Raw genomic sequence first — 26500 nt, forward strand, 5'->3', positions numbered from 1 at the left:
ACCCCATCTCTACTAAAATACAAAAAATTAGCTAGGCGTGGTGGTGCATGTCTGTTGTCCCAGCCACTTGGGAGGCTGAGGGAATCACTTGAACCTGGGAGGCAGAAGTTGCAGTGAGCCAAGATCAAGCCACTGCACTCCAGCCTGGTGACAGAGTGACACTCCGTCTCAAAAAAGAAAAAAATAAATAAATAAGTAAGGATAAGTAGAAAGTATAAAACAAGATGGCAAACTTTTTAATTTGCTTTTTTAAAAATTTTAATAGCTTTTTTGGGAATACGTGGTGTTTGGTTACATAAAATAAGTTCTTTAGTGGTGATTTCTGAGATTTTGGTGCACCCATCACCCAAGCAGTGTACACTGTACCCAAAGTCAAGTCTTTTATCCCTCATCATCCTCCCACCCTTTCCCCCGGGTCCCCAAAGTCCACTGTTAAGATGGTAAATTTTAAATCAAATATATCCATAACTGTATTAAACATAAAGGATTAAATGCTCCTGTTAATAAAGATTATCAGATTTAATATTTTAATCTACCTATATGACACAAAAATCATGTAAAGAGAGAAACAGTGAAAGTAAAAACATACACAAAGATATGACAGGCAAATACTAATTAAAAGAAAACTGGGCTGGGCACAGTGGCTCATGCCTATAATCCCAGCACTTTGGGAGGCCGAGGAGGGTGGATCACTTGAGGTCAAGAGTTTGAGACCAGCCTGACCAACATGGTGAAACCCCATCTCTGATAAAAATACAAAATTAGCTGAGTGTGGTGGCACATGCCTGTAATACCAGTTACTTGGGAGGCTAAGGCAGGAGAATCACTTGAACCCAGAGGAGGCAGAGATTGCAGTGAGCCAAGATCGCACCACTGCACTCCAGCCTGGGTAACAAGAGCAAAACTTCAACTCAAAAAAAAAAAAAAAAAAAAAAACCCAGATGGACCTGGCATGGTGGCTCATGCTGTAATCACAGCACTATGGGAGGCCGAGGCAGGTGGTGGATCCCTTGAGTTCAGGAGTTTGAGACCAGCCTGGGCAACATGGCATAATCCTGTCTTGACACAAAATACAAAAATTAGCCAGACATGGTGGCATATATCTGTGGTCCCAGCTACTCAAGAGGCTAAGGTGGGAGGATCACTGGAGCCCAGGTGGTCAAGGCTGCAGTGAGCCATAATTGTGCCACTGCCCTCCAGCCTGGGTGACAGAGTAAGACCCTGTATCAGAAAAAAAAAAAGTAAAGGGAAGGAAAGGCCAAAGGCAAAAGGCAAAAAGGCAAAAGGCAAGGCAAAGCAAAGCAAAGCCAGGCACGGTGGCTCACGCCCACAATCCCAGCACTTTGGGAGGCAGAGGTGGGTGGATCACCTGAGGTCGGGAGTTCAAGACCAGCTGGACCAACATGGAGAAACCCCGTCTCCACTAAAAAAAAAAAAAAAAAAAAAACAAAATTAGCTGGGCATGGTGGCACATGCCTATAATCCCAGCTACTTGGGAGGCTGAGGCAGAAGAATCGCTTGAACCCAGGAGGCAGAGGTTGTGGTGAGCCAAGATCACACCGTTGCACTCCAGCCTAGGCAACAAGAGCGAAACATTATCTCAAAAAAAAAGAAAGGAAAGGAAGGAAAGGGAGGGAGGGAGGGAGGAAGAGAGGGAGGGAGGGAGGAAGGAAGGAAAGAGAGAGAGAAAGGAAGGAAGGAAGGAGGGAAGGAAGGAAGGAGGGAAGGAAGGAAGGAGGGAAGGAAGGAGGGAAGGAAGGCAGGCAGGCAGGCAGGCAAGCTGGTACAACAGCTTTTAACATGTAAAGATTTTTTAAATATAATTATCAATATCAGATACATTATACTTTTAAAGATATTACTAGAAAAAAGTTGCTTCGTATCAGTACAAAAGTTCAATGCCCCAGGAAATATGTAATAGTTTAAAAACTATGCATCTAAAAAGATTGTCTCAAGATATATAAAGCAAAACTCTCAAAACTAATTTTTATTCAGTTTTATTCAGTTTACTCAAAACTAAAGTAAAATATAAACAGGTGCACAATAATATTGAAAGATATTAATATATTTCACTCGGTAATTGACAGAATAAGCAGTCAAAACATCAATAAGGATATAGAAGTTCTGAACAACAGGATTAACAGGATACCTTGATCTTAATGGACATGTATATAAAATTGTATCTACCAACTGCAGCATACATTCCTTTCAAGTACACGAAACATTAACATAACAAAAGCTGACTATACACTGAGCCATAAAGCAAGTGTCAACAAATTTCAAAGGAGCAAAAATCTCATAGAGCATATTCTCTGACCATAACGTAATTAAGCTAGGTATCAGTAATAACTAAAATTTCCCCATGTTAAGAAGCACACTTCTAGTTGAAATTAGAAAACATTTTAAACTGAATAAAAATTATGATTACATATCAAAACTTGAAGGATGCAGCTGAATAATACTTTGAGAAAAATGTAAGGTTTTAAGTACTGTATTCAAAAGCAGGAGACTGAAAATTAATAACCTAAGTAGCTATCACAATAAAACAGAAGCAGAAAAAAAGTCCCCACAAAATTCCAAAAAAGCAAATTAATAATAAAGAGAAAGACACTGTGAAACAAAAACAAACCTCTGGGAAAAAATTATCAAAAAAAGGAAAGGAAGGCATAAATAACACCAGAAATAAATGGTGATACCACATTAGATCCTGCAAACAGGATCCTTATAAAAATTGTATGCCTATAAGAATATTTATGAACATTTTATACCAAAAATTTCAGAGTTAAACAAAATGGACACATTTCTTAGAAAACGTTACTTACCAAAATGATTCAAAAAATAAGTAGAAAACCTAACTAGTCCTATAGCCATTAAGAAAATTGCATGAGTGGGGCGGTGAGCGGTGGCTCACACCTGTAATCCTAGCACTTTGGACCGCGGAGGCAGGTGGATCACGAGGTCAGGAGTTCGAGACCAGCCGGACCAACATGGTGAAACCTGTCTCTACTAAAATATAAAAACATAGCCGGGTGTGGTGTCACGTACCTGTAGTCCCAGCTACTCAGGAGGCTGAGGCAGGGAAATCACTTGAACCCAATAGGTGGAGGCTGCAGTGAGCTGAGATCACGCCATTGCACTCCAGCCTGGGGGACAGAGTGAGACTCCATCTCAAAAAAAAAAATAAGAGAAGAAAAAAAGAAAATTGCATGAGTAATCAAAAATCTTTCCTTTTCCAAAATAATTATCAAGGTGAAAAACAATGAGAGAAAGAACGAACCTACAAATTAACAGAGACTTAAAAAGAGGTATCACCTAAGTGCAGTATACAGACTGTGTGTAGATCTTAATCCAAACAAAACTGAAAAAAATCTGAGACAACTCTTAGACAAATTAGACTATAAACTGGAAATGTGGTGGTATTAATGAGTTATTAATTTTTAACGTGTTATCATGTTTTGTGGATGTATTAGGTAAAAGCAGGGGGTTTATGTTTTATGGATTACATGATATTTAGAGGTGGTATATGATGTCTGAATTTGCTTCAAAATAATCCAGGGTGGCAGGGGGAAAGAGGGAGGGGTATGGTTGAAATAAGATTGCTTCATATATTGGAAATTGATAAAGATAGCTAACAGGTGTGTAGAAGTTCCCTATTCTGTTCTCTCTATATATGTTCACAATTTTCTATAATACGAAGTTTTAAAACAGTAAATCCAAAATCAACAAGGTACTCCATAATCTGGCCCCTTTTGCCTCACCTCCTCTCCCTGTGCTCCAGGCACACTGTAACAACCCAGTCACACTTCTGCCTCAGGACCTCTTCAGAGGTCATTCCTTCTGCTTAGAACCCTCCTGCTCCAGATGTGCACATGGCTAGCTGCCTTGTTTCTTCAGAGACCTCTTAGCTCTTTAGGTTCTTATCAGAGTGGCCTTCCCTGTCCACTATAAAATAACACACATGATTTTTTTTTTCTATTTAAATTAGAAACATAAGCTTCTTTGGGAAAGAAATTCTGTTCTGTTTACTCTTCATTCCCATCACCCAGAGCAGTGACTTAATATATGTTGAATGAATATATTTATGTTGAATAAAAGTAAGTAATAAATTTAACAAAAGAATATCTTTAAAAAATTCTAGAACCCATATGTTGTCAAAGCTTATGTAATTTACTTTGTATCTGTTCCTAATTTATGCTTCATCTCCATGATTTCTACCATGAAGAGATCAATAGGGTAACCTGGTCTTCTAACAGCCAAAACAGAATCCACCACAGCCTGAAAGAGAAGTGAATGAGAACAGTAAGTTATTTGGACTACTAAAATAAACCAATGGCCCAAACAATCTATCACCAGACTAAGGAGATAAAAGCCTTCAGGATTCAAAACATAGGGCAAGACCAGTATGTGCCACTTTATTATGGACACTAATAATAATCAATGCCAACAGACACTTTAGAGTCTAAAGAAACTTCAGAGATCTTTAGGTCAAAACCTTTTATTTTATACACAAGGCAACTGAGATAAGACCTTAAGAAGTTACAGTTTGTAAATAAGATCTAACAGCTAGTAACAGGGCCAGGACTAGAATTCAGGGCTCCTTAACTGCCAAGTGACTACTCTTTCTATCATACCAAGACTATCCAAACTTTTCCACCAAAGGGCACCTTAATGGAAAAGAAGGAAATATAATCTAAAGTAATAGTTCCAATTTGCTGGCTATAATAACAGGAAATTTTAAAGTATCATGTTTGATCATGAAGTTTCCATGTCATCCCATAATATGTTTATCTCAATGTAAAAATAATGTTTTCCCCAAAAATTGTAAAGTAAAATTGACACTTCAAAAAGATACATCTCATTTATTCTGACACATATGACCAGGGATATACAATTTAAGAAGCATAGCACAACACACCTTATTGCTTAGCTCAGAAAATGATATAAAAATAATAAATAACTGCAGAAATTAAGAGGTCAAGTTATAACTACCCTAAAATATACATAAAGCAGAAAAAAATGGTATATTAGAACACTTTGCCTAATATTTTAGGCAAATTTAGGTAACATAATATTTTATTTTAGAGGCAAATAACAAATAAGACAAAGGCCATTGGATAGTGAGAATATCGGTGTTTCTGTAACTCTAAAACAGAATGGGTGCCCTAGCAGCATGAAGATTTTGGGCCATTTAAGTACTCTAACAGCAAAAAACACAGCAGAGCCTTTCTTCTGACTCTGCTCATCAAGAAATTGTCTGATCTTAATCTGATTTCCCAAGTTGGTTTTTTTAATGGTAAGGAGAATCGACCAGAAACAACTCAGGTATTCCAGTACATTTGGCATTTGTAGTTCTCAAAGTAAATTATTAAGATAATATTCTGCTTTGTATGTCAATGTCTTATGAATTTGTTTCCTAAGAATTTATCATTCCTGGTAAACAAATACATTCAAGTTTCAGAAACTACAAAGCTGAGAAACAATAAGGATATCAAATCATTGCCACCTGATAAAAGCCTTCCCAAAATATACAGCCAATCTTATCTTTATATAAAATACATTTTTTTTTTTGTATTCTTTTTTTTTTTTTGAGACAAAGTTTCACTCTGTCACCCAGGCTAGAGTGCAGTGGCATAATCTCGGCTCACTGCAAACTCCCCCTCCCTCCCGGAGTGAGTCTCCTGCTTTAGCCTCCCAAGTAGCTGGGATTACAGATGCCTGCTACCATGCCCAGCTAATTTATGTATTTTGAGTAGAGACAGGATTTTACCATGCTGGCCAGGTTGGTCTCAAACTCCTGACCTCAGGTGGTCTCCCCACCTTGGCCTCCTAAATTGCTGGGATTACAAGCGTGAGCCACCATGCCCGGCCTATATGGTATATATTCTATCTTTAGAAATAAACAAAACACTGGCCAGATGTGGTGGCCCATGCCTGTAATCCCAGCACTTTGGAAGCCCCAGGTGGGTGGATCATTTGAGGTCAGGAGTTCAAGACAAGCTTTGGTAACATAGTGAGACCCCCATCTCTACTAAAAATACAGAAATTAGCTGGGCGTGGTGGTACGTGCCTGTAATCCCAGCTACTTGGGAGCCTGAGGTAGGACAATCACTTGAACCTGGGAGACGGGGGTTGCAACGAGCCAAGATCATGCCACCGCACTCCAGCCTGGGTGACAGAGTAAGACTCTGTCTCAAAAAAATTAATAAGTAAAAGAAATAAACTACACAAATATACATTTCCAAGATGTGAATATTAATATATTAATATATCACATCACTCACATTCCATTATATTGGTAACCTTATCTACAAGGTACACTGCTAAAAATACTATCTCATGCGTCACCTCACATAATAAAATATGGACCTCTAGGTTTAAAAAGACCAGTATACTATTCAAGAGCTTCCACAGGAGATGATCTGCAGGCAGCGAAACCTCTCCCAACTATCAAGTCACATTTAAAAAAAAAAAAAAAAGACCTAGTATGAGGCCGGGCGCGGTGGCTCACACCTGTAATCCCAGCACTTTGGGAGGCCAAGGTGGGCAGATCACTTGAGGTCAGGAGTTGGAGACCAGCCTGACCAACATGGTGAAACCTGCTCTCTACTAAAAATACAAACATTAGTTGGGCATGGTGGCACATGCCTGTAATCCCAGCTACAGGCATTAGCTGGGAGGCTGAGGCAGGAGAATCGCTGGAACCTGGGAGGTGGAGATTGCAGTAAGCCAAGATCATGCCACTGCACTCCAGCCTCGGCAACAGAGTGAGACTCTGTCACACACACACAAAAAAAAGGCCTAGTATGATACTTCTGAAAATTACAAATACTGTTCTCACCAGTCAAATCTAATCTACAGTTAGGCCTATACAGTAACTGTCTGTCTTCCGTATTTTATGTCCAAAAAACCACATGCAATCCTTGATTATCTTACAGAAAAAATAAAAATATCACCATGCGCTAGGCTATATTTATTCTGAATGCAAAAGTTTAATAACATACCTCTGTTAACACATCAGCCAGTTCAGCATGAACTTTAGTTCGTAATGATGTTCTAGCTACATCTAAGAGGACTTTTCTTTTCATCTCCTTTGTCACTTTAACTTCCTCCAAAACTTCAAGTGCTTTTATCTTTGCAGCTTCAAATCCTTCAGTTATTATTCTAGGGTGCAGGCCCTGTTACATCAACGTAAAATTATAAATTATAAAATAAGTCATCCAATGTAAAAGTAACCAACCTGTCTGATTAATATATTATGCCCAAAAACAGTTACTCACATTATTGCCATGATATATAAGTGTACATAATCTATAAGTCATTTTAGTGCTTCATACTTGAAATAATCTCAAACTTACAGTAAAGCTTCAAGTCTAGTACAAAAAATTACAAAAGTCCTTTTTATTTCCAAAAATTTTGACTACATTGTTGGCATGTGGTGCCCTTCTGAATGGGCACACACAAAAATATTCTTTTCAATGCAGAGGAAAAGAACCACCACTGAATTGGGGAAAAGTGGCAGACAGAACACTGTGGTGTCTACCACTTCACCAAGAGATCAAAGTTAACATCACAGTAATGAGAGAGACAGGCATTACATGCCTGCTGATATGATGCATTCAGCAGAACACAACACTTCTGTGGTATTCCTGCCAACAATCTATAACCTAAGTTTAATTGAGGAAATAGGCAAATCCACATTGAGGGACTTTCTACAAAATAACTGGCTGGTACTCCTTAAAAGTAGCAATATCATGAAGCATAAAAGGCACCTCAGGAACTAGTCTAGCTTAAAGGATACTAAAGGAACACAACAACTGAATGCAATGCATGAACTTAGATCTTTTTTTTCTATAAAGAACACTATTAATACAAATGGTGAAATTTGAATAGAATGCAGATTAGATAATACTAATGTATCAATGTGTTACTGTTATTAATTTCCTGGTTTTTATAACTATACTGCAATTATATAATTCCCTGGTTTTAAGAAACATACACTAAAATATTTAGATCACGTCTGCAACATAGAGTTTAAAAAGAATATGTACACTGATACTAAGGAAGAGAACAGGGCAGGCAGAGAATGAGAGAAAAGAAAATAAGAATCTGTGTAAAAAGTATACAGGAATTCTTTGTAGTGTGCTTGCAACTTTTCTATAGGTCTAAAATTATGACAAAATATTTTTAATAGTATTTTTTGTTCCATAAAATAATACACAAACTTGTAAAAGCTAGCACTTGGTCTAATTCATTCCCTTACTTCTTTTCTTTACATCAATCCTATAATAATCTTTAAAAGTTGACATTTGAGTATTTGTGCTGGACATGACTAAGACTTTTACACGAGTTATTTAATTCTCTAGCCACACTATGAAGTGGGTATTATTATTTTTCCTGTTTCACAGATAAGAAGACCGAGGCTTAAAGGGATAATGTAATTTGCCTTAGATGACCAAGATAATAAGAAGTGAAACCAGGTTGTTTAAACCCATGAGACGTGACTCTAGAGGCTATGTTATTAACCATTTTCATAAATGTCTTCAAGCTAGGACCCCACAATCTTTCATCCAGATTACTATGAAAACCTCTGGTCTAGACTCCCTTAAAACCATCCCCCAAATATTTAAAATGCCAATCTGACCGTATCAGTCATTAGTATGTTTCTATGTTTGGTATGTAATACCACTGGATGAAGTCTAAGCTTGTTGGTTAGCATACTATATGCCCTCTGTGATCTGGCTCCCACTTCCCTCTCCAGCCTCTTCTCCACTACTGTTCACATCCCTTGAAATTCCAGCAACATCAAAATGCCTGTAGCTTCATACAACACCATGTTGTTTGTCTTCTCTGTGACTTTGCTTATGTTGTTCCTTCTGCCTGCAAAGCCATTCTCCTCAACCCTCGCTTTTTTGTCTGGTTCACTTCTCCTCATCCTGAAGATTTAGGCCAGGTCTTACTTCCTCCAGAGAGTTCTTCCTGACTGCTTCAGGCTGGTTTAGGATGTCCCTCCAGCCTCAGTGATTCTATCACATACTGTGCCCAGCTCTATCACTGTACGGTCACAAAGTTTCATAATGTCTGTTAGCATCTCACCCTTGCCAAACTCCTTTCTTCCTAACCCAACCCTAATTTGGTTTGGGTTTCCCTCTCCCACTTGTGCTTTGGAGAAAGCTGATCTTATCCCCAGCTCAAGGAGTAGATCCTGATTAGTCTAAGTCAATTCCCATAAAAACTGTTACTGGCTTGGGATGGACATAATACTAAAGTTGGCCCAATCATACCAAAGAAAAGCCTCCTGAATGGCTTTATCTTGCCCTCTGCCTACTTTCCTCTGACAGTCTTTCTTCTCTCTCCTCTGTCCTGTCCTCTCTCTTCTCTCTCTCTCTCTTTTAGAGACTGAGTCTCACTCTGTCACCCAGGCTGGAGTACACTGGTACGATCATGGCTTACTGCGGCCTGCACCTCCTGGGTTCAGGCAGTCCTCTTGCCTCAGCTCCCCAAGTAGCTAGGACCACATGCGGAATGCCATCAAGCCTAATTTTTTTTATTATTTCTAAAGACGGGGTCTCACTATGTTGCCCAGACTGATCTCAAATTCCTGGGCTCAAGTGATCCTCCTGTCTCAGCCTCCCAAAGTGCTGGGATTACAAGCATGAGCCATTGTGCCCAGCCAGTCTTACCTTTTTTTTTTTTTTTTTTTGAGATGGAGTTTCACTCTTATTGCCCAGGTTAGAGTGCAATGGCACAATCTCGGCTTACTGCAACCTCCGCCTGCTGGGTTCAAGCGATTTTCCTGCCTCAGCCTCCTGAGTAGCTGGGATTACAGGCATGCGCCACCACACCCGGCTAATTTTGTATTTTTAGTAGAGATGAGGTTTCTCCATGTTGGTCAGGCTGGTCTCAAACTCCCGACCTCAGGTGATCCACCCACCTCAGCCTCCCAAAGTGCTGGGATTACAGGCTTGAGCCACCGCGCCCGGCCTCTTACTTTCCAGATGGAAATACTCTTAGGATGAAACAACACTGTGAGTGGAAGAGCTAAGAGACAAAGAATCTGTGTACTTGAAGACTGAATTTTATGACCAGACAGTCTGCCTCATCTCTCCATTTTCTATTATGGGAGATAATCATTTCCTTATTGTTCAAGTGAGTTTCAGTCAAGTTGTTTACAGCCAAAAGCATCCTAAGTTGCAAGTACTGAATTAATAGAAAATTCCCAATACTAAACGAAACACAGAGAATCATTTCTGACAAGGTTATGCTTTGCTGAAATGGTCCCTGAAAGACAGAAAAAGTTCAGATACGGAGAAAAGAGATACTTAATTAGAGAAAGGTAGAAACGTACATGATGTTTTCAAAGGTGGACTCTGGCTGAAGTAGATGATTTATAAAGAAAAATGAAACTAGAAAGGAAGGTAAATTCACAATAAAGAAAACCTTCAATAATTTTTCTCCAGTTGTTTTACAAGGGTGCATAATTTGGTTTCAACTTTATCTATGGTGTTTTACTTTCTTAATTACCCATGGATACATGGGTAATTTTTTACTTTTTTTATGTCTCTTAAATATTTCATTTTTAAAAGAGGTATATAATTCCAATAAAAGGCAGTATTTTGGCCAACAAAGTTCATTATTATTTCCATTTATAATTGTCCAAGAATATCTTAATTAAAATTAACTGTCTAGGCTAGGCGTGATGGCTTATGTCTGTAATCCCAGCACTCTGGGAAGCCAAGGCTGGTGGATCACCTGAGGTCAGGAGCTCGAGACCAGGCTGGCCATGATAGTGAAACCCTGTCTCTAATAAAAATACAAAAATTAGCCGGGCATGGTGGCTTGTAATCTCAGCTACTCGGGAAGCTGAAGCACGAGAATCGATTGAATCTGGGAGGCGCAGGTTGCAATGAGTCGAGATCCTGTCACCGCACTCTAGCCTGGGTGACACAGTGAGACTCCGTCTCAAAATAAATAGTTAATTAATTAAATAAAACAAAAATAACATCTAAAATGCAATCATTTTACTAGTTAAAAAAATAACTTGCCATTCAAAATAACATATAAACTCTGTGAAATTCTAATACCTCAGAAATGTACAGATCAGCTTGTTTTAATAACTCTCCAATAATTAGAACATTTGAAGTAGTACCATCTCCTGTGACGTCATCCTGAGCTGTTGCTACTTTTGCTATCAAGGAAGCTGTTGGATGTTGAATTTGCTGGAAAAAGCAAGCAACAGATTTAAAAAGAGAGGATGAGATAAGAAAGTAGGTCACCAAAAACAAGATAACCTAGGGGTCAGCAGTAAAATTAAAAAATGAAATAAGCTTCATTCTACAAGTTTACAAGTTTTGTAATATCAATACCTAAATGTCAAGTCCAAAATTTTAAAAGTGACAGGTAATGAGGTCTGAAGATTTCATAAGTCTTTGCTTCAGAATGCAATGACATTTCTAAAATAAGATTAAATCCTTCAATCTCAAAATGAATACATTTATTAAACTTGCAAAGGATATTTTTATTTTTCCATAATTACAAAGAACATAAGGCAGTACCCTAAAAGATATTATTAATTTATAAGTATGTCTAAGTATACAACATATGTATAAGTATACAAAGACTTGGAAAGAGCCAGAAAAAAAAAACTCTTTTTTTTTTTTTTTTTTTTTTGAGACAGTGTTTCACTCTGTCACCCAGGCTGGAGTGCAGTGGCACGATCTCAAGTTCACTGCAGCCTTGGCCTCCTGGGCTCAAGTGATCCTCTTACCTCAGCCTCCTGAGTAGCTGGGACTACAGGCACATGCTACTACACTGAGCAAATTTCTTTTTTTTTTTTTGTAGAGACGGGTTTCACCAAGCCTGGTCTTGAACTCCTGGGCTCAAGCAATTTGGCCATCTCAGCGTCCCAAAGTGTTGGGATTACAGGAGTGAGTTACCACACCCGGCCAAAAAAAATTTTTTTATTGAAGTCTAATTCAACAAGCATATCTCAAGACTCAAGACTGCAGTATTTAGCTGACAGCCTTGGCTTACAGATACACAAGTTCTACTATGCTCCTAATTAAGGCTTATTAAGGTTTATTAAAGTCAGCAGCATCAGCTCACCATCTCTTGGAGCAGCACATTGCCATCTTTGGTGAGTTTGATGTCACCTGCACCAGAAACAAGCCTGTTCAGAGAACAACGATATTAACTTCATGTGGTAGGAAGACACTCCCAGTGCTTGCCATCCCATTATCCTCAACAGAGGGAACTGGGCTTGGAAAACTACTGTACCATGGGAATATGCCATGGTAATTACCACCATTTGCAGCTCACAGAATCATTTCTCCCCAGATGGACAGCTTATGGCAATTTCATTCCAAATGGACCATTTACAGATTTAAAGATAAAAGCAGTTGATGAGTTATGAAAAGTGGTTTGGTCAAAGAATACTTGAAAGTCTACAAAGCACAAATTTGCAAATTTCCTGCAGGTTTTTATTTTGGTGAACGTTTTCATTCAGTCAGTCACTCTAGTTTCCCTCATCCCTGCATTTATTAGATCACCAAGTTCTATCAATTCTACTACCTAAATATCTCTTGAATCTGCCCCCTTCTCTCCATCTCCACTGTTATCATCTCTACCTTGGATAGCATCCAGTTATCTCCAAACTAAAATACACCCTCCACACATTTTTCTTTCTAAAAGGCAACGTGATTCAGTCAGTTCCCTGATCAAAAGTCCTCCAATGATTTTTATGTTTTTCATCATTTTCAAGTTAAAATCCAAACACAGCAGACACTTGACCTTTCTCAATCTGGTTTATGTCTCTCTTCCCTGACTCATCTACTTTCCCACAAGCAAATCTTCTGGTTCCCTTAATACACCATGTTTTGTTTTTTCTATTGGATTTGCACCATTGGTCTTTCTTATTCCTGAAATTACTCTGCCCAGAAGGCCTTTACTCCCTCTTCCAACCCAAGACTCTGATCAAACATCATTTAAGATGCTTGTCCTTCTGCCATCAGTAATTATTCCCTTTCCTCAGCATAATCATATGCATCTATATATAATTAGCACATCCTACTCTACCACATCCGTCTCTACCACATCTCCCTAAGAACAGAAACTGTATCTTGATCATTTCTGTGTCCCAGCAACTAGTACCTAAGTGACTTATTTTACCATTAATATTAATTTATTTTGTTCATTACTATGAGGATGTGTCTCTCCTCTTATACCCTTTTTTCCTCACTGGTCTCTTTTCCTCACTCTTGTCTAGAGAAAACGGTGCTTAATATATACTGAAAAGATGAATACATATGAAGAACCACAGACACAGGGTATTAAGTAGAAATTGGATTTGACCTCATGCCCTCCTGGCTCCAAAGCCTGTGCCCTCTCCACTACAATACATTGCCACACAAAATACAAAACTAACTACTTGTTGAATTTATGGACTAAAGGTATACAGTCTTAAAGAGCAGAGAAGTTAAATGCTTTATGTTTCCAATAAGACACTAAATTAACTGACTTTCTAACTGCATATGAACCTTGACGAAAAGTAGGGTGTCGGGGGAGCGTCACAATTTCACTCCTGGGGCCTTCTAGGGGAGGCTTTTCTCCTCCACCTCACCAGGCGAGAAATACCCTCAGGACAGGGATGAGAATGAGGGAAATCAAGCTCGCAAGAACATCCACAGCGCTCCACGGACGCCTGCCTCAGAGGGCTCCAGGACACCCAACAAGCCCCCGGCCGCCTAACGGCCGCTCCAACCGCCGTCTCACATTTTCATGGTGCCTTTAGGACCCAAGTTGGTCCGCAGCACATCCTGCAACCCTCGGGCGGCGCATATATTGACAGACAAAGCTGCCTGGGCCCGCGCCACCTCAGCCTTGGAGTTTACGGCCTTTATCGCAGCCATAGCCTAATCGTTCACAGGAAAAAAAAAAAAAAAAAAAGCCTTAGTCGCGATTCTGAGCAAAAACGCCAACGCTACGCCACGCTCTCTTGAACCTCGGCCAATCATCGCCCTTACAGGAAGTGACATTATCATGCCTCGCCGGACGGAAACCAGAATCGCTTTGGGTCTGGTCGCCAAGATGGCGTCCTCCGCCTCCGCTAGGATTCCGGCCGGGAAGCGAGTGGTAAATCAGGAAGAATTGCGGCGGTTAATGAAGGAGAAGCAGCGTCTGAGCACCAATCGGAAACGGATAGAATCTCCATTCGCGAAGTACAACCGTTTGGGGCAGCTGAGTTGTGCCCTGTGTAACACCCCGGTTAAGAGCGAGCTCCTGTGGCAGACTCACGTCCTGGGAAAGCAGCACCGAGAGAAAGTGGCCGAGCTGAAAGGCGCGAAGGAAGCCAGCCAGGGTTCGTCCGCCAGCTCAGCGCCTCAGACCGTCAAGAGGAAAGCGCCGGACGCAGACGGCCAAGACGCCAAGAGAGCGAAGGCCACCTTGGTGCCTCAGGTACAGCCCTCCACATCTGCGTTGCCCACCAACTTTGACAAAATAGGAAAGGAGTTCATTAGAACGACTTCCAGTAAGCCTTCAGGACTCAGTTTACTCCCCGATTATGAAGATGAGGAGGAGGAGGAAGAGGAGGAGGAAGGAGATGGAGAAAGAAAAAGGGGGGACGCCAGCAAGCCGCTGTCCGACGCACAGGGCAAGGAGCACTCAGTTTCTTCTTCGCGGGAGGTAACAAGTAGTGTGCTGCCAGACGATTTCTTTAGTACTAATCCTCCCAAGGCCCCCATAATTCCTCATTCAGGGTCAATTGAGAAAGCAGAAATACATGAAAAAGTAGTGGAAAGGAGAGAAAACACCGCGGAAGCGTTACCGGAAGGTTTTTTTGACGACCCTGAGGTAGATGCAAGGGTGCGAAAGGTTGATGCCCCAAAAGATCAGATGGACAAAGAGTGGGACGAATTCCAAAAAGCCATGAGGCAGGTCAACACTATTTCCGAAGCCATAGTTGCCGAAGAGGATGAGGAGGGACGGTTGGACCGCCAGATTGGGGAGATCGATGAGCAGATAGAGTGTTATCGACGGGTGGAAAAGCTACGGAATCGCCAGGATGAAATAAAAAATAAACTTAAAGAAATCCTGACCATAAAAGAACTGCAGAAAAAGGAAGAAGAGAATGCTGACAGCGATGATGAGGGGGAACTACAGGATTTGTTGTCTCAGGATTGGAGAGTGAAAGGGGCATTGTTATAAGGTTTTAAAGACCCAAGGTTTCTAACAGCCTCTGCTATTGTATAAAAGTGCTGTCTCTCAGTAGTATATCGGTTACTTCATGCCTAGAGATTTGGGTACCTGGATTGCTAAACTGGATTGTTAAGATAAAATGAGCCAGTGAGCTACAGCACTTTGGAAAATTTGTGTAAAATGTTTTTGAGGTAAAGTTGTTTTTGAAATTTCTGAAGTGTTATATACCAAAATGCCAACTGTTCCACAACAGACTTAACTGTATACTTTCGTTGTAAATATTGTACATAGTTAAATCTATATTAAGTAATTCTGTTTTGAATTTTTTTAATTAATAGAAAGACCAACCGGCAAACTTTTAGATGAATGCTCACTGTGGTATTTGTAATGTATTTATCTTCTGAACCCTACATCAAGTTGAAAAGGTTTGTTTTCTTGTTTCTTTGGTTTTTTTAGAACACTTCATGAACACATAAGTCATTATAGGTTAATCAGTTCTCTTAGTATGCTTCATTTTAAAAACAGAAAAATATATGCCAAACACGATCAGCCTCCCTAAACCAGTTTCCCTGGACTAGACCAATGCTGCTCAGATGTGGTTGCACGTGAGAATCACCTATGAAATATTAAAATAAATTCAAGTGTCTGAGGCCTTCCCCTTCAATAAATCTGGGATGAGGTCCAGGCAACTGTGTTTTTTTAAAGCTCCCAGGTTATTCCAATATATGCCAGGATTTAAAGAGTAACTGCCCTAAATCCAGAACCCATTTATGTTTTTCTTTAAATAACATTCCATAAATTTGCTGTTTCTTGAATGAAGGAAATATTATCTTTTATTTATTTCATCCAGTCTTAAATTTTGTTATTTGGTGGTAAATTAGAGTTCCTTGTTTGCAGGTCCTATCTATTGTAGAAAGAATATTTAAGTTGTCTTTCCAGCAGTAACAGTTGGCTCTTGCTGGTCATTGATAGTTTAAATCACTCCTTCCTCTAGAGATTGAGGTACTCAAATAGGAAAAGGGACTTAGCAGTGTTCTGGAGTAGAAATGCATACAGCATATTCAAATAAAAGTGAGCAATAATAATAATAGCTAAGACCTATATAGTTCTTAGTATGGGCCAGGTATGGTTGTAAGTGCTTCACATATATTAACTCAATCTAGTTTCCCTAAATTCCTTTTTTATGGAGAGGAGTACCAAGAGATAAGGTTTGAAAAGCTTTGAATGCTAAGTGAAAACTTTTTATGAAGTTCATATGAAAATGGAGGTTTTGAGCGAAGAATGACATCTGCAAAGAAATATCATGGAACATTAACAGTATATAGAATGGAATGAACACAGGGAGGGTAGAAGGAAACTAGGAGCTATTTGAAAACTATATTTTCAAAAGCGAGGTGACAAGACTGATTAGCTGTGGATTGGGAGAAAAGGAATAGAAGTGAAAGATTTTCAAAGGAATAGCTAAATTTTAGTGACTAGAAGTGGAAGAAGAAAAACAGGAGGGATAAGTACGGAATTCAAGATTTTGTATTTAGTGTCACTGCCTAAAAGGATTTATCTAACACTTATTGAACAGTTGCTGTGTACCACAAATTATTATTAATTGTCCTGCTGCCTTTGGCAGTCTTCTTCCTTGAGCTGCTAGCTGATCAGTGATAGCAGCTTCCATTTGATGAGACATGGCTTGCTTGCCTCAAATGTGTGAACCCACTGTTACTCAGAATTTTCCCTTCATTCATCACTATTACGCCAGGAAGAAAGTACAAATATAGGTTTGAATGGTGGGCCCAGTATTGCCTTGGCTAACAATCTAGTGGAGTACTGTCCACTAAAGATATAATGCCGCTGGGTGTGGTGGCTCATGCCTATAATCCTAGCACTTTGGGAATCCGAGGCGGGTGGATCACTTGACCTCAGAAGTTCAAGACCAGCCTGGGCAACATGGCAAAACCCCATCTCTACAAAAAATACAAAAAAAAAAAAAATTATCTGGGTGTGGTGGCATGCACCTGTAGTCCCAGCTACTTGGGATGCTGAGGTGGGAGGATCACCTGTGCCAGGGGAGGTGGAGGCTGCAGTGAACTGTGATTGTGCCACTGCACTCCCGCATGGGTAACAGTATGACCCTGTCTCAGAAAGTCAAAAAATATAATGCAAGCCATAAATTTTACATTTTCTAGTAGCCAAAGTAAAAAGAAGTAAAAGTAGTTTTAATGTGTTTTATGCCCAGAATATTAATGTTCCAATATGTAGTTAATATTTAAAATCAATTATTTTTACTACATTTTTGAAATCTAGGTGTATCTAACAGCACATCTCAGTTTAGACTGGCCACACTTCAAGTACTGAATAGCCATATGTGACTAGTGACTACTATAAAAAACAGCATAGATCTAAAGAGTAAGGTATCCAGGTGAAAAGATAAACATGCTCAGGAGGTAGCCAGCATCCAATTTAACTAGAGCAGAGGGTTCACTCCTGGCAACAGTGGGAATTATGATTGAAAATACAGATTAGGAACATGTGGAGGACCTTAAATACCAAGCTCTAAGGAATGTGAACTTTCTAAGTTAACAATTTACCCTTGTAGATTGAGTCCTTAATTGTAACACTGCTTAATAAGTGCCAGGTGTGTGTTACTAATGTGAACCCCCCCCCCATTGGGCTTTTAGGAAGCCCTCAAAATCTGATTCTCAAAGCTCCATTCCAGAGCAGTAGAAATGGGGCCCTGACCATAATCAGTGCCCAATGAGTCCTTGTTGAATTTGAGGTCAGTGTAAACAGCTACAGGAGCTAGTGCATCTTTCCTGATCCACTTATACATTGGAAAGCTCCATTATTATACCTTCTCTGAGCTAAGTCAAACAGGTTTTGGCATTTGACTGAATACCATCATTGTTCCTAAATTGTAAGAATTGTTCCCAAGGACTCCTTCCAGTCACTTCTCATTTTAGAAAGCCCCCTAATTCAGCCATCATCACAATATAGAAGTGTAAATGCTATAAAGGTATCTTCTCACCCAGCTTCACTTACCAATTTAAATCAATACACCTAACTTGGAAGAAGGAAAAAATGCTGATCCAACTAGCCTTCAAATGTATATGTGTCCAGTGCCTTAAAATTTGCTATTTAATGATGGAAGTAATTACTGCTTTTTACACACCAGGGGACAAAATAGGCTATGGAATTAAAATTGCAGGAGAAAATGTAATTTAGGCCTAAAATCTTTAATAGTAACAATCACTAGATTAGTGTGTAGTAATGGAAAGAACCATGGAATTGGAACAGAAGACCTGCATTCAAGTTTCCACTCTACTTTTTAATGGTTAATGAGCTTGGCCAAGTCACGTCTCTGAGCCTTAATTTGCTCCACTATAACATGAAGATATGTAATTCCTCACAGGGGTATGGTGAGAGTCCAGCAAGACATGGACTCATTCTGATGAACACAGAATGGAAGATCTTAATGGAAATAGTGTGTTTCCTGTCAAGTACCAATTGGCTAGCTGTTTGGCTAGATGTTGTGCCGGGGGTTTGAGTAAATATTCATAGGAATGATGACTAGATAGATAACCTTAGATTGCTTTTTCAAACTAATAGTCTTAGCCTATATAATACCAGGAGTATAGAAGATTTAAATTTGAACAAGGGCCGGGCTGTGTGGCTCACACCTATAATCCCAGCACTTTGGGAGACCAAGGCAGGCAGATCACCTGAGGTCAGGAGTTTGAGACCAGCCTGGCCAACATATAGTGAAACCCCATCTCTACTAAAAAATAAATAAATAAACACAAAAATTAGCTGGGCCTGGCAGTGCATGCCTGTAATCCCAGCTACTTGGGAAGCCAAGGTGGGAGAATCACTTGAACCCGGGAGGCAGAGGTTGCAGTGAGCTGAGATCGCACCAGTGCACCCCAGCCTGGGTGACAAAGCAAGACTCCATCTCTCAAAAAAAAAAAAAAAAAAAGTTTGAACAGGGGGAAAAAAAAATGCCAAAACTCCCCACATTCAGTTTTACATCTACATTTCCTCCCTCAGTGATCTCATCCATTCCTATGGGTTTAAATATCACCTATGTATTGAAGATTCCCACTTTATATCTCCAACCTTGTCCTTCCTCCTAAGCTTCTGGCTTGGCTAAGTACCTACCTAACATTCCACTTCGAGATTTAATAGGTGTCCAAAATAGAATAACTCTCAAACAGAGCTTTGATTTTCTTCTCAAACCTGTTCTCAGGTTTACTGAGAACTTGTCTCAATAAATTTTACTGAGTAAATTTTACTGAGACTTGTCTCAGTAAATGGCACCACTACCCACCCAGATGCTCAAGGCAAACCCTGGGGGCCATCATTCATTGTCATTCCTTTCCCTCAAATCTAATGCACTAGTTAAGTCCTGTCCATTCTACCTCTAAAATATGCCTAAAATCTGTCCACTTCTTTCTCACTGGCCCTAGCCACCAACATCTCATTCATTGTTGCCTATCCCCTCACCCTCATCACAATCTATTCTCACAGAGTACTCAGAATGATCTTAAAATTTTAGATTAAGACACTTCATCATTTAAAACCATTATATGCTTCCATCACACTGGGGGGTGGTGGGGGTAAGAAATCCAAGCCCTTATTAAGTCCACATGGTATTCAGGGGTTGCTAATTCAAATGTCTACTACTTACAAACTGATGACACTAAGCCCCATTAAAGTGGTGTGCAAGGGGACAGGAGAGCATAACTGTTCTACGTTGAATGCAACTGTTATTCAGGAATAACGGCCTGGCATAGTGGCATGGACAATTTGTTTTTTGGTTTTGGTGGTTTTTTTTTTTTTTTGGTTTTTGGTTTTTGTTTTTGTTTTTGAGACGGAGCGTCGTTCTGTCGTGCAGTGGCGCGATCTCGGCTCACTGCAACCTCTGCCTCCCAGGTTCACGCCATTCTGCCTCAGCCTTCTGAGTAGCTGGGACTACAGGTGCCCGCCACCATGCCTGGCTAATTTTTTTGTATTTTTAGTAGAGACGGAGTTTCACCATGTTAACCGGGATGGTCTCGATCTCCTGACCTTGTGATCCGCTTGCCTTGGCCTCCCAAAGTGCTGGGATTACAGGCACGAGCCACCACACCCGGCCCAAATTTTTTTTTTTTTGACTTAAGATAAATAGCAAGTCAGGATTGTTTTTCAGTGAAATATCAAAAACACTGTGGGCTGAGTGTGATCTGTGGACCCGCACCTTGTGACATACCTCTCTGACTTCATCTGCTACACATTTCCCCTTAATTCTCTATTTCCCAGTTCACTAGCTAGCTTTCTAGCCCTCGGATGTGACATCTTAGGGCTCACACCCTTGTGGTTTTCTCTGCTTGGAATGTGACTTCAGATAGCATGGCAGTCTTCTCAATCATTCAGTTCTCAGCTCTAAAGTCCCTTTCTCAGATGGCATAAACAGCCACCTGTCACTCAAAACACTTTATGAATTCACTAAACATCACTATCTTAAGTTAGCTTGTTTATTTGTATCTAACTCTCCCCACTAAAATGTAAACTCCATGAGAGCAGGGATCTTGTCTGTCTTAGCTGCAACCTAAAATAATGTCAGACACATAATAGGACTCGATAAACACCTGTTGAATGAATATCACCCACATAGCTGGAAGTTGCTTGGGAAAGTGGCAGAAAGATCAAGCTGACTACAGAAATCAGAACCAGAGTAAGTCAGTCAGCAGCTTGGACAGAGGGCTGAGGTACTTTTTTCCTACTATGCGTCTTCCTTACTTCTCTGGCACACGAAGCCCTTACCTATTCTGAGCACACAACAGGGCAAGGAGGTATACACAACAGCCTCTAGGGTGCAATGGGCCACCTTCACAGTTAGCCAACAGGAATTCCTCATAGCACCAAATAGGCAAAGAGGGACCTCCACATGTCAGCGGGAGCTCTTGGGCAACCTTGATACCAGGAGGAAGAAAGTGGCAGGGCAAGATCACAGAGCCAGCAAGCACTCACTATTCCCCAGCCACGCTCACCCCTTGTCTCTTGGCAGTCAAAGCCTTTCAGAGTGCATCTATGCACTTAGCCATCCTTCACTGTAAGTACCCCCAGTCTCTCAGAGGAGGAAACCAGCTCCATCTGGCCGCACCTCCATTTTGCTAGCAGCATTTGGTGAGCTTCAAGCACACTGGGAAGCCAAGAGTCATCTTTAGGGGAATGAGGAGGACCACACGAAGCGGTTGATGATGTGGTGTTCGTTGTTTTCATTGTTGTGTATTGTTTGTTTGCTTGTTGTTTTGCCAAGTGTAGTTACAAGGTGGTATCAATCAAGCCAGCTGATCAGGTTATTAATAATAGCTACTATTGACTGGATACCTACCATATGGGTGGCCCTATGCTAGGGCTTGGTATACACCACATCACATCCTCACAACCCTGTGAAGTATATGAAATCTTCATTTTACAGATGAGGAAGCTGAGGTTCTGAAGTGAAACAACTGACTCAAGGCAACAATCCCAAAGCCCTTGTTCATTATTATTTAATATTAATATATACTTGCATAGAGTATTTTTTACTCACCAACTGATATGGTTTGGCCGTGTCCCCACCGAAATCTCATCTTGAATTCCCACGTGTTGTGGGAGGGACTCAGTGGGAGGTAACTGAATCATGGGGACAAGTCTTTCCTGTGCTGTTCTCATGATACTGAGTCAGTCTCAGGAGATCTGATGGTTTTAAAGAGAGGAGTTCCTCTACACAAGTTCTCTCTTTGCCTGCTGCCATTTATGTAAGACGTGACTTGCTCCTCTTTGTCTTCCACCATGATTGCCAGGCCTCCCCAGCCATGTGGAACTGTAAGTCCATTAAACCTCTTTCTTTTGTAAATTGCCCAGTCTCGGGTATGGTTTTATCAGCACCATGAGAACAGACTAATACACCAACTTTTACATCGGTTTTCTTCATCTCACCACCCCCCACCAAGAGTGAAACAACTATTATCACTCCATTTTAGATGTTTAATGACTTGTCCAAGGTCACTCAGTAAGTTAATCACTAAGACCAGATGTAACTTGATTTCCCAGTCCAATATATTTTCTATATTTAATAATAAAATGTGCAAAACATGACAGGATCCCCAAAATAGCAATAATTTAAGATGAGGGAAGTTTGCTGTCAAGGTTAAAGCAGTTCAGTGCTTTTCACAATCCCTTGCTAGGCTGGGAAGTCCTCTTTGTTGCAGGGCGTTATCCTCAGATTTTCTCCACACACTCCCAAATGCTCTGCCTTACCTCATTTCGCCAGCAATAAAGTGTGTACTCCTTAGTGGTCTCTGATGGGAGGAAGAACGATGATTTCAGTTCTCAGAAATCCCAATGGGAAACAACAGCTACAAAGTACCCTGTGATCCACCGCTTTTTGACAAAGTGACCTTGGGCGAGTTACTTCACTTAGTTTCCTCAACCATTAATATAATCCAAGGAGAGTAATAGTTCCTGTCTCCTAAGATTAAATGAGTTAAACGCATGTCAATGTTTTTAATATAGCATCTGAGCCATATAGTAAGCACTCACTAAATGTTGCCTGTTATTACTGTACTGTATGGTTTCTGTATTCTAGGAGACTGCCCTTCCTCCACATGACCATCCACACAGGGTATCTGAGGGAAAATGCTTTTGCTCTTTTTGGGATAATTTAGAAGTAGAAGAGGCACTAGATTAAGTACAGTTATTTCCCAAGGTGGCTTAGACCCACTTGCTTCCATTCATTCCCTCTCATTTGTATATTTGACATTTATTAAGAACCTACTCTATGAGAGTTCCTAGGGATTCAAAGATGAATAAAATGTAGCCCTGAACAAATGGATCTCAGTCTAGATCAGAGCTTTTCAACCCCATCGCTATTTTTGTTTGTTTGTTTGGTTGGTTGGTTGTTTTTCTGAGATAAGGTCTCGCTCTGACGCCCAGGCTGGAGTGCAGTGGTGTGATCATAGCTCACCTCAGCCCTGAACTCCCAGGCTCAAGTGATCCTCCTGCTTTAGCTTCCTGAGTAGCTAGGGCTACAGGCACGAGCCACCATACTCATCTATTTTTCCCCCTTTTTTTGGTAGGGACAGTGTCTCCCTGTTACCAAGGCTGGTCTTGAGCTTCTGTACTCAAGTGATCCTCCTGTCTCAGCCTCCCAAAGTGCTGGGATTGCAGGCATAAGCCACCACACCAGGCTTCCCTCTACACTATTGACATTTGGGACTGGATAATTCTTTGGGCTGGGGGTCTGTCCTTTGCATCGTAGGATGTTTGGCAGTATCCCTGACCTCTGCCCACTAAATGTCAGTGGCACCGTCACAACCCCCCACCTCATCGTGTTAGCTAAGAGTAGCCCCCAGTTGAGATCTACTGGTCTGTTTACAACTAACTATAATATAATATGATAAAATATGTTTGTGCAAAGTGTTGAGTGGGCAGTGTGTTGGAGGAGCAACTGACTGCGGGGAGGAGGGCTCAGAAAGCTTCTGAGGAGGGAAAATTTGCACTCAGCATTGAAGGACGAGAAAGACTGTGCCAAGCAGTGAAGGAGGGAATGAGTATTGTGGACTAAGGTAATAGTGGCACAGAGACATGGAAAGTATGCAGTGCAGGGGAAACTGTCACCTCAAGTACGTGGAAGGATGTGGTGGAAATAGGACAGGAAGTCCACTGGGACTAGATTTACAAAGAACCTTGCGTGTGACCCTAAGCAATTTAGACTCCAGCCCAAAGGCAGAAATCCAGCATGGGAAGGAAGAGAAAAAAGCACATTCATTTCTTGGAAAGACTTAACATCCTCAACTGGGAAAAGAGAGAGAAGATGGACAAAAATGACTAATTCCTTCTTTTAATCTGGATTTTCTTTCCAGTTATGGATTGGCTCTTCAGCCCACAGCCTCTACACTCCTCCAAATGAGAAGGAAGAAAAACTAGAGAAGCCCTCCTATTTTAGAACACAAGATTCACTCGAGAAAAAGACTCAATTTTACTCCTCCAAATAGTCCTTGAAGCTACTTGAAAACCTCTCATAGTAGAAACTGATATATTCCTTTGGTTGATGTCTTTTTATTTTAATTTTCAAAAAGTTTAGGAAATAGAAGCACACGGGGAAGTACAGAAAATAATATAACAAACATCTTGTACCCATTATCCAAAAATTCCTTTGAGAAATAGAAAAGTACAGAACACAGCTAAAACCCAAGTTAAAGAGAGTTTAGGTTTCAGATAGATGCTTGGGCAGGAGGAACCTGGCTAACATTCACAGCATCAGACATCAGTGTGCAGCTTCTGGATGAAGGGCTGTCTCACCTAGTCTGTGCAAATGGGCCCATTTCAAAGACAATGGTTCCCTAACCCAACTATATCCAATGCCCTATGCTGACCTACTCAAGGAGATTCTAGGTCAGTTTAACATTGGAAACAGCATGTTAAACAAGTTCTTCACGTAGTTCTGCAGTGGCAAAAACCAATGCTTAAAGCAATAACGTAACCTGTTGACCTATTCATCTGTTGATAACAGATCCTGCCTCACAAGTTTACTCTGACGATTAAATACATACACACATGTTGCTTAGCACTGGCATATAAGAAGCACTCAATAATACTTATTAACAATAATCAGTGTTCACTGAGTACTTCTTTAGTGTACACTATGGTACAAGGGTCTGCAAGGAATTCAAAGGTATATATCAACCTCTTCCTAAAGGCAGAGTCTGAGTTTATCTTATTCACTCAATGCCCTGCACAAAGCAGACACTCAAATAATACTTATTGAATAAATGAGTGAAAAAGTGGCCCTGACCTTCAAGGAAATTACAATCTGGTTGTATTATAAATAGTATATAAGAAACTGAGCAGGGGCCAGGTGCGGTGGTTCAAGCCTGTAATATCAGCACTTTGGGAGGCTGAGGTGGGAGAATCACTTGAAGCCAGGAGGTCAAGACCAGCCTGGGCAACATGGCGAGATGCCATCTCTACATAAAAATTAGCTGGGAGTGGTGCAATCCCAGCACTTTGAGAGGCCGAGGCAGATGGATCACCTGAGCTCAGGAGTTCCAGACTAGCCTGGGCAATATGGTGAAACTGTGTCTCTATGGAAAATACAAAAAATTAGCCAGTTTTGGTGGCGTGCACCTGTGGGTCTCAGGTACTTGGGAGGCTGAGGTGGCAGGATTGCTTGAGCCTGGGAAGTGGAGGTTGCAGTAAGTCAAGATTGCACCACTGCACTCCAGCAAGACTGCATCTCTGAAAAAAAAAAAAAAAAAAAAAAAAAAAAAAAAAAAAAGGAAATTGGGCAGGACCAAAATATTAAACTACTGGTTATATGCAGTGTAAAGAGGGCTAATCAAAAGTCTAGGGTCTGAGTCCCACTTTGCCGCCCATTAGCTGTGATATTTACCTGGTCAGTTTACTCCCTGAGCCTTAGTTTTATCCTCTTGGAGTATTAGGCTATGTCTGGGTACTAAGGACCCTCCCAAGAGGATCTATCACCAAGACCAAGATAGGAGCTGCAGGCAGGGGAGGTGGCAGCATGGGTGGTCAGGAATGCTTCAAGAGGGCTAAAGTGGCACTTCCCAGAGAAGGAAAGAAAAGGGGTAGAGGCTCTCCCAATGTACAGGAATGGCAGGAGGAACAAGAGAGGTAAAGTGTTCAGCTCAGTCTTCAACCTCTGCCACTGCACCAAAGCTAAAAAACCAGCTATCATCAAAACTACCTTAGCAACCAGCCCCAGAGCCCTGTAAAGGAAAACTTAGGTCTACCTCTCAAATAGGCTCATCTCTTCAAAAAACATATTTCCCTCTGAAAATTATTAACTTGTCTCCTGAAAAACATAACCACCAGGACTTCACGCTAGAAAACCCAACCCAGGAGTTCAAGGAAGATGGTGGCAACTTTTGAGTTTTCCTCACACCACATCTGTGACCTCATCTTCTTAACCCCGTCCCATAACCTCATCCCAGAACCTCTCTGTCATGGATCAGCTACTCCCAAAGGCAAGTATGACTCCTCTCAGCTCTGCCCTTCCTCAACCTGACAGCCGTAGCACAACATATTCAAAGGAGAGGCCAAGAAACCCCCTGGTTAAGAACCAACCTCCGCAGCCTTTATTGAGAATGAAGAACAATGAGCTGATGTGAATTATTATATCTTTCTACAGCTGTTCCCTTTTAAATATTTATCCTGGCAAATACCACCACCGTTTTTTACAACTTATTTTAATTGTGTGACTATTAAGCAAACCAACCCATAAAATCAGCTCTTGCTGCTGGGATTTATGTGATTCATAGAACACAGCTTA

At 40.7% G+C, this 26500-nt stretch overlaps 2 protein-coding genes across 8 annotated transcripts in view; one reads left to right on the plus strand and one right to left on the minus strand.

Annotated features, from left to right (window-relative positions):
• The window catches only part of LOC105485149 (chaperonin containing TCP1 subunit 6B), a 53190-nt gene that overhangs the window by 19761 nt on the left and 6929 nt on the right, over positions 1 to 26500 (minus strand). Inside the window, exons 2-6 of one of the 7 annotated variants that reach the window (XM_011747366.3) lie at positions 22468 to 22508; positions 12103 to 12166; positions 11082 to 11216; positions 7002 to 7175; positions 4172 to 4275 (exon numbers count right to left, since the gene is read on the minus strand). In XM_011747366.3, the coding sequence (XP_011745668.2) occupies positions 4172 to 4275; positions 7002 to 7175; positions 11082 to 11216; positions 12103 to 12166; positions 22468 to 22508 (518 nt within the window). Of the gene's footprint in view, positions 1 to 4171; positions 4276 to 7001; positions 7176 to 11081; positions 11217 to 12102; positions 12167 to 12298; positions 13471 to 13532; positions 13736 to 13767; positions 13930 to 22467; positions 22509 to 26500 lie in introns of those variants that run through there. The other 6 variants (XM_011747365.3, XM_011747367.3, XM_011747368.3 and 3 more) reach the window with 6 other exon arrangements.
• LOC105485150 (zinc finger protein 830) lies at positions 14035 to 15626 on the plus strand. The gene has a single exon (XM_011747370.3). The coding sequence runs from the start codon at positions 14035 to 14037 to the stop codon at positions 15199 to 15201; it is 1167 nt and encodes a 388-aa protein (XP_011745672.3). The 3' UTR covers positions 15202 to 15626.

Source organism: Macaca nemestrina, chromosome 17, assembly GCF_043159975.1.
Source record: "Macaca nemestrina isolate mMacNem1 chromosome 17, mMacNem.hap1, whole genome shotgun sequence".
NCBI classification, from domain to species: domain Eukaryota; kingdom Metazoa; phylum Chordata; class Mammalia; order Primates; family Cercopithecidae; genus Macaca; species Macaca nemestrina.

Coding starts and splice junctions, on each gene's coding strand:
- LOC105485150 (XM_011747370.3), top strand. CDS start 14,035: ATGCCTCGCCGGACGGAAACCAGAATCGCTTTGGGTCTGGTCGCCAAG.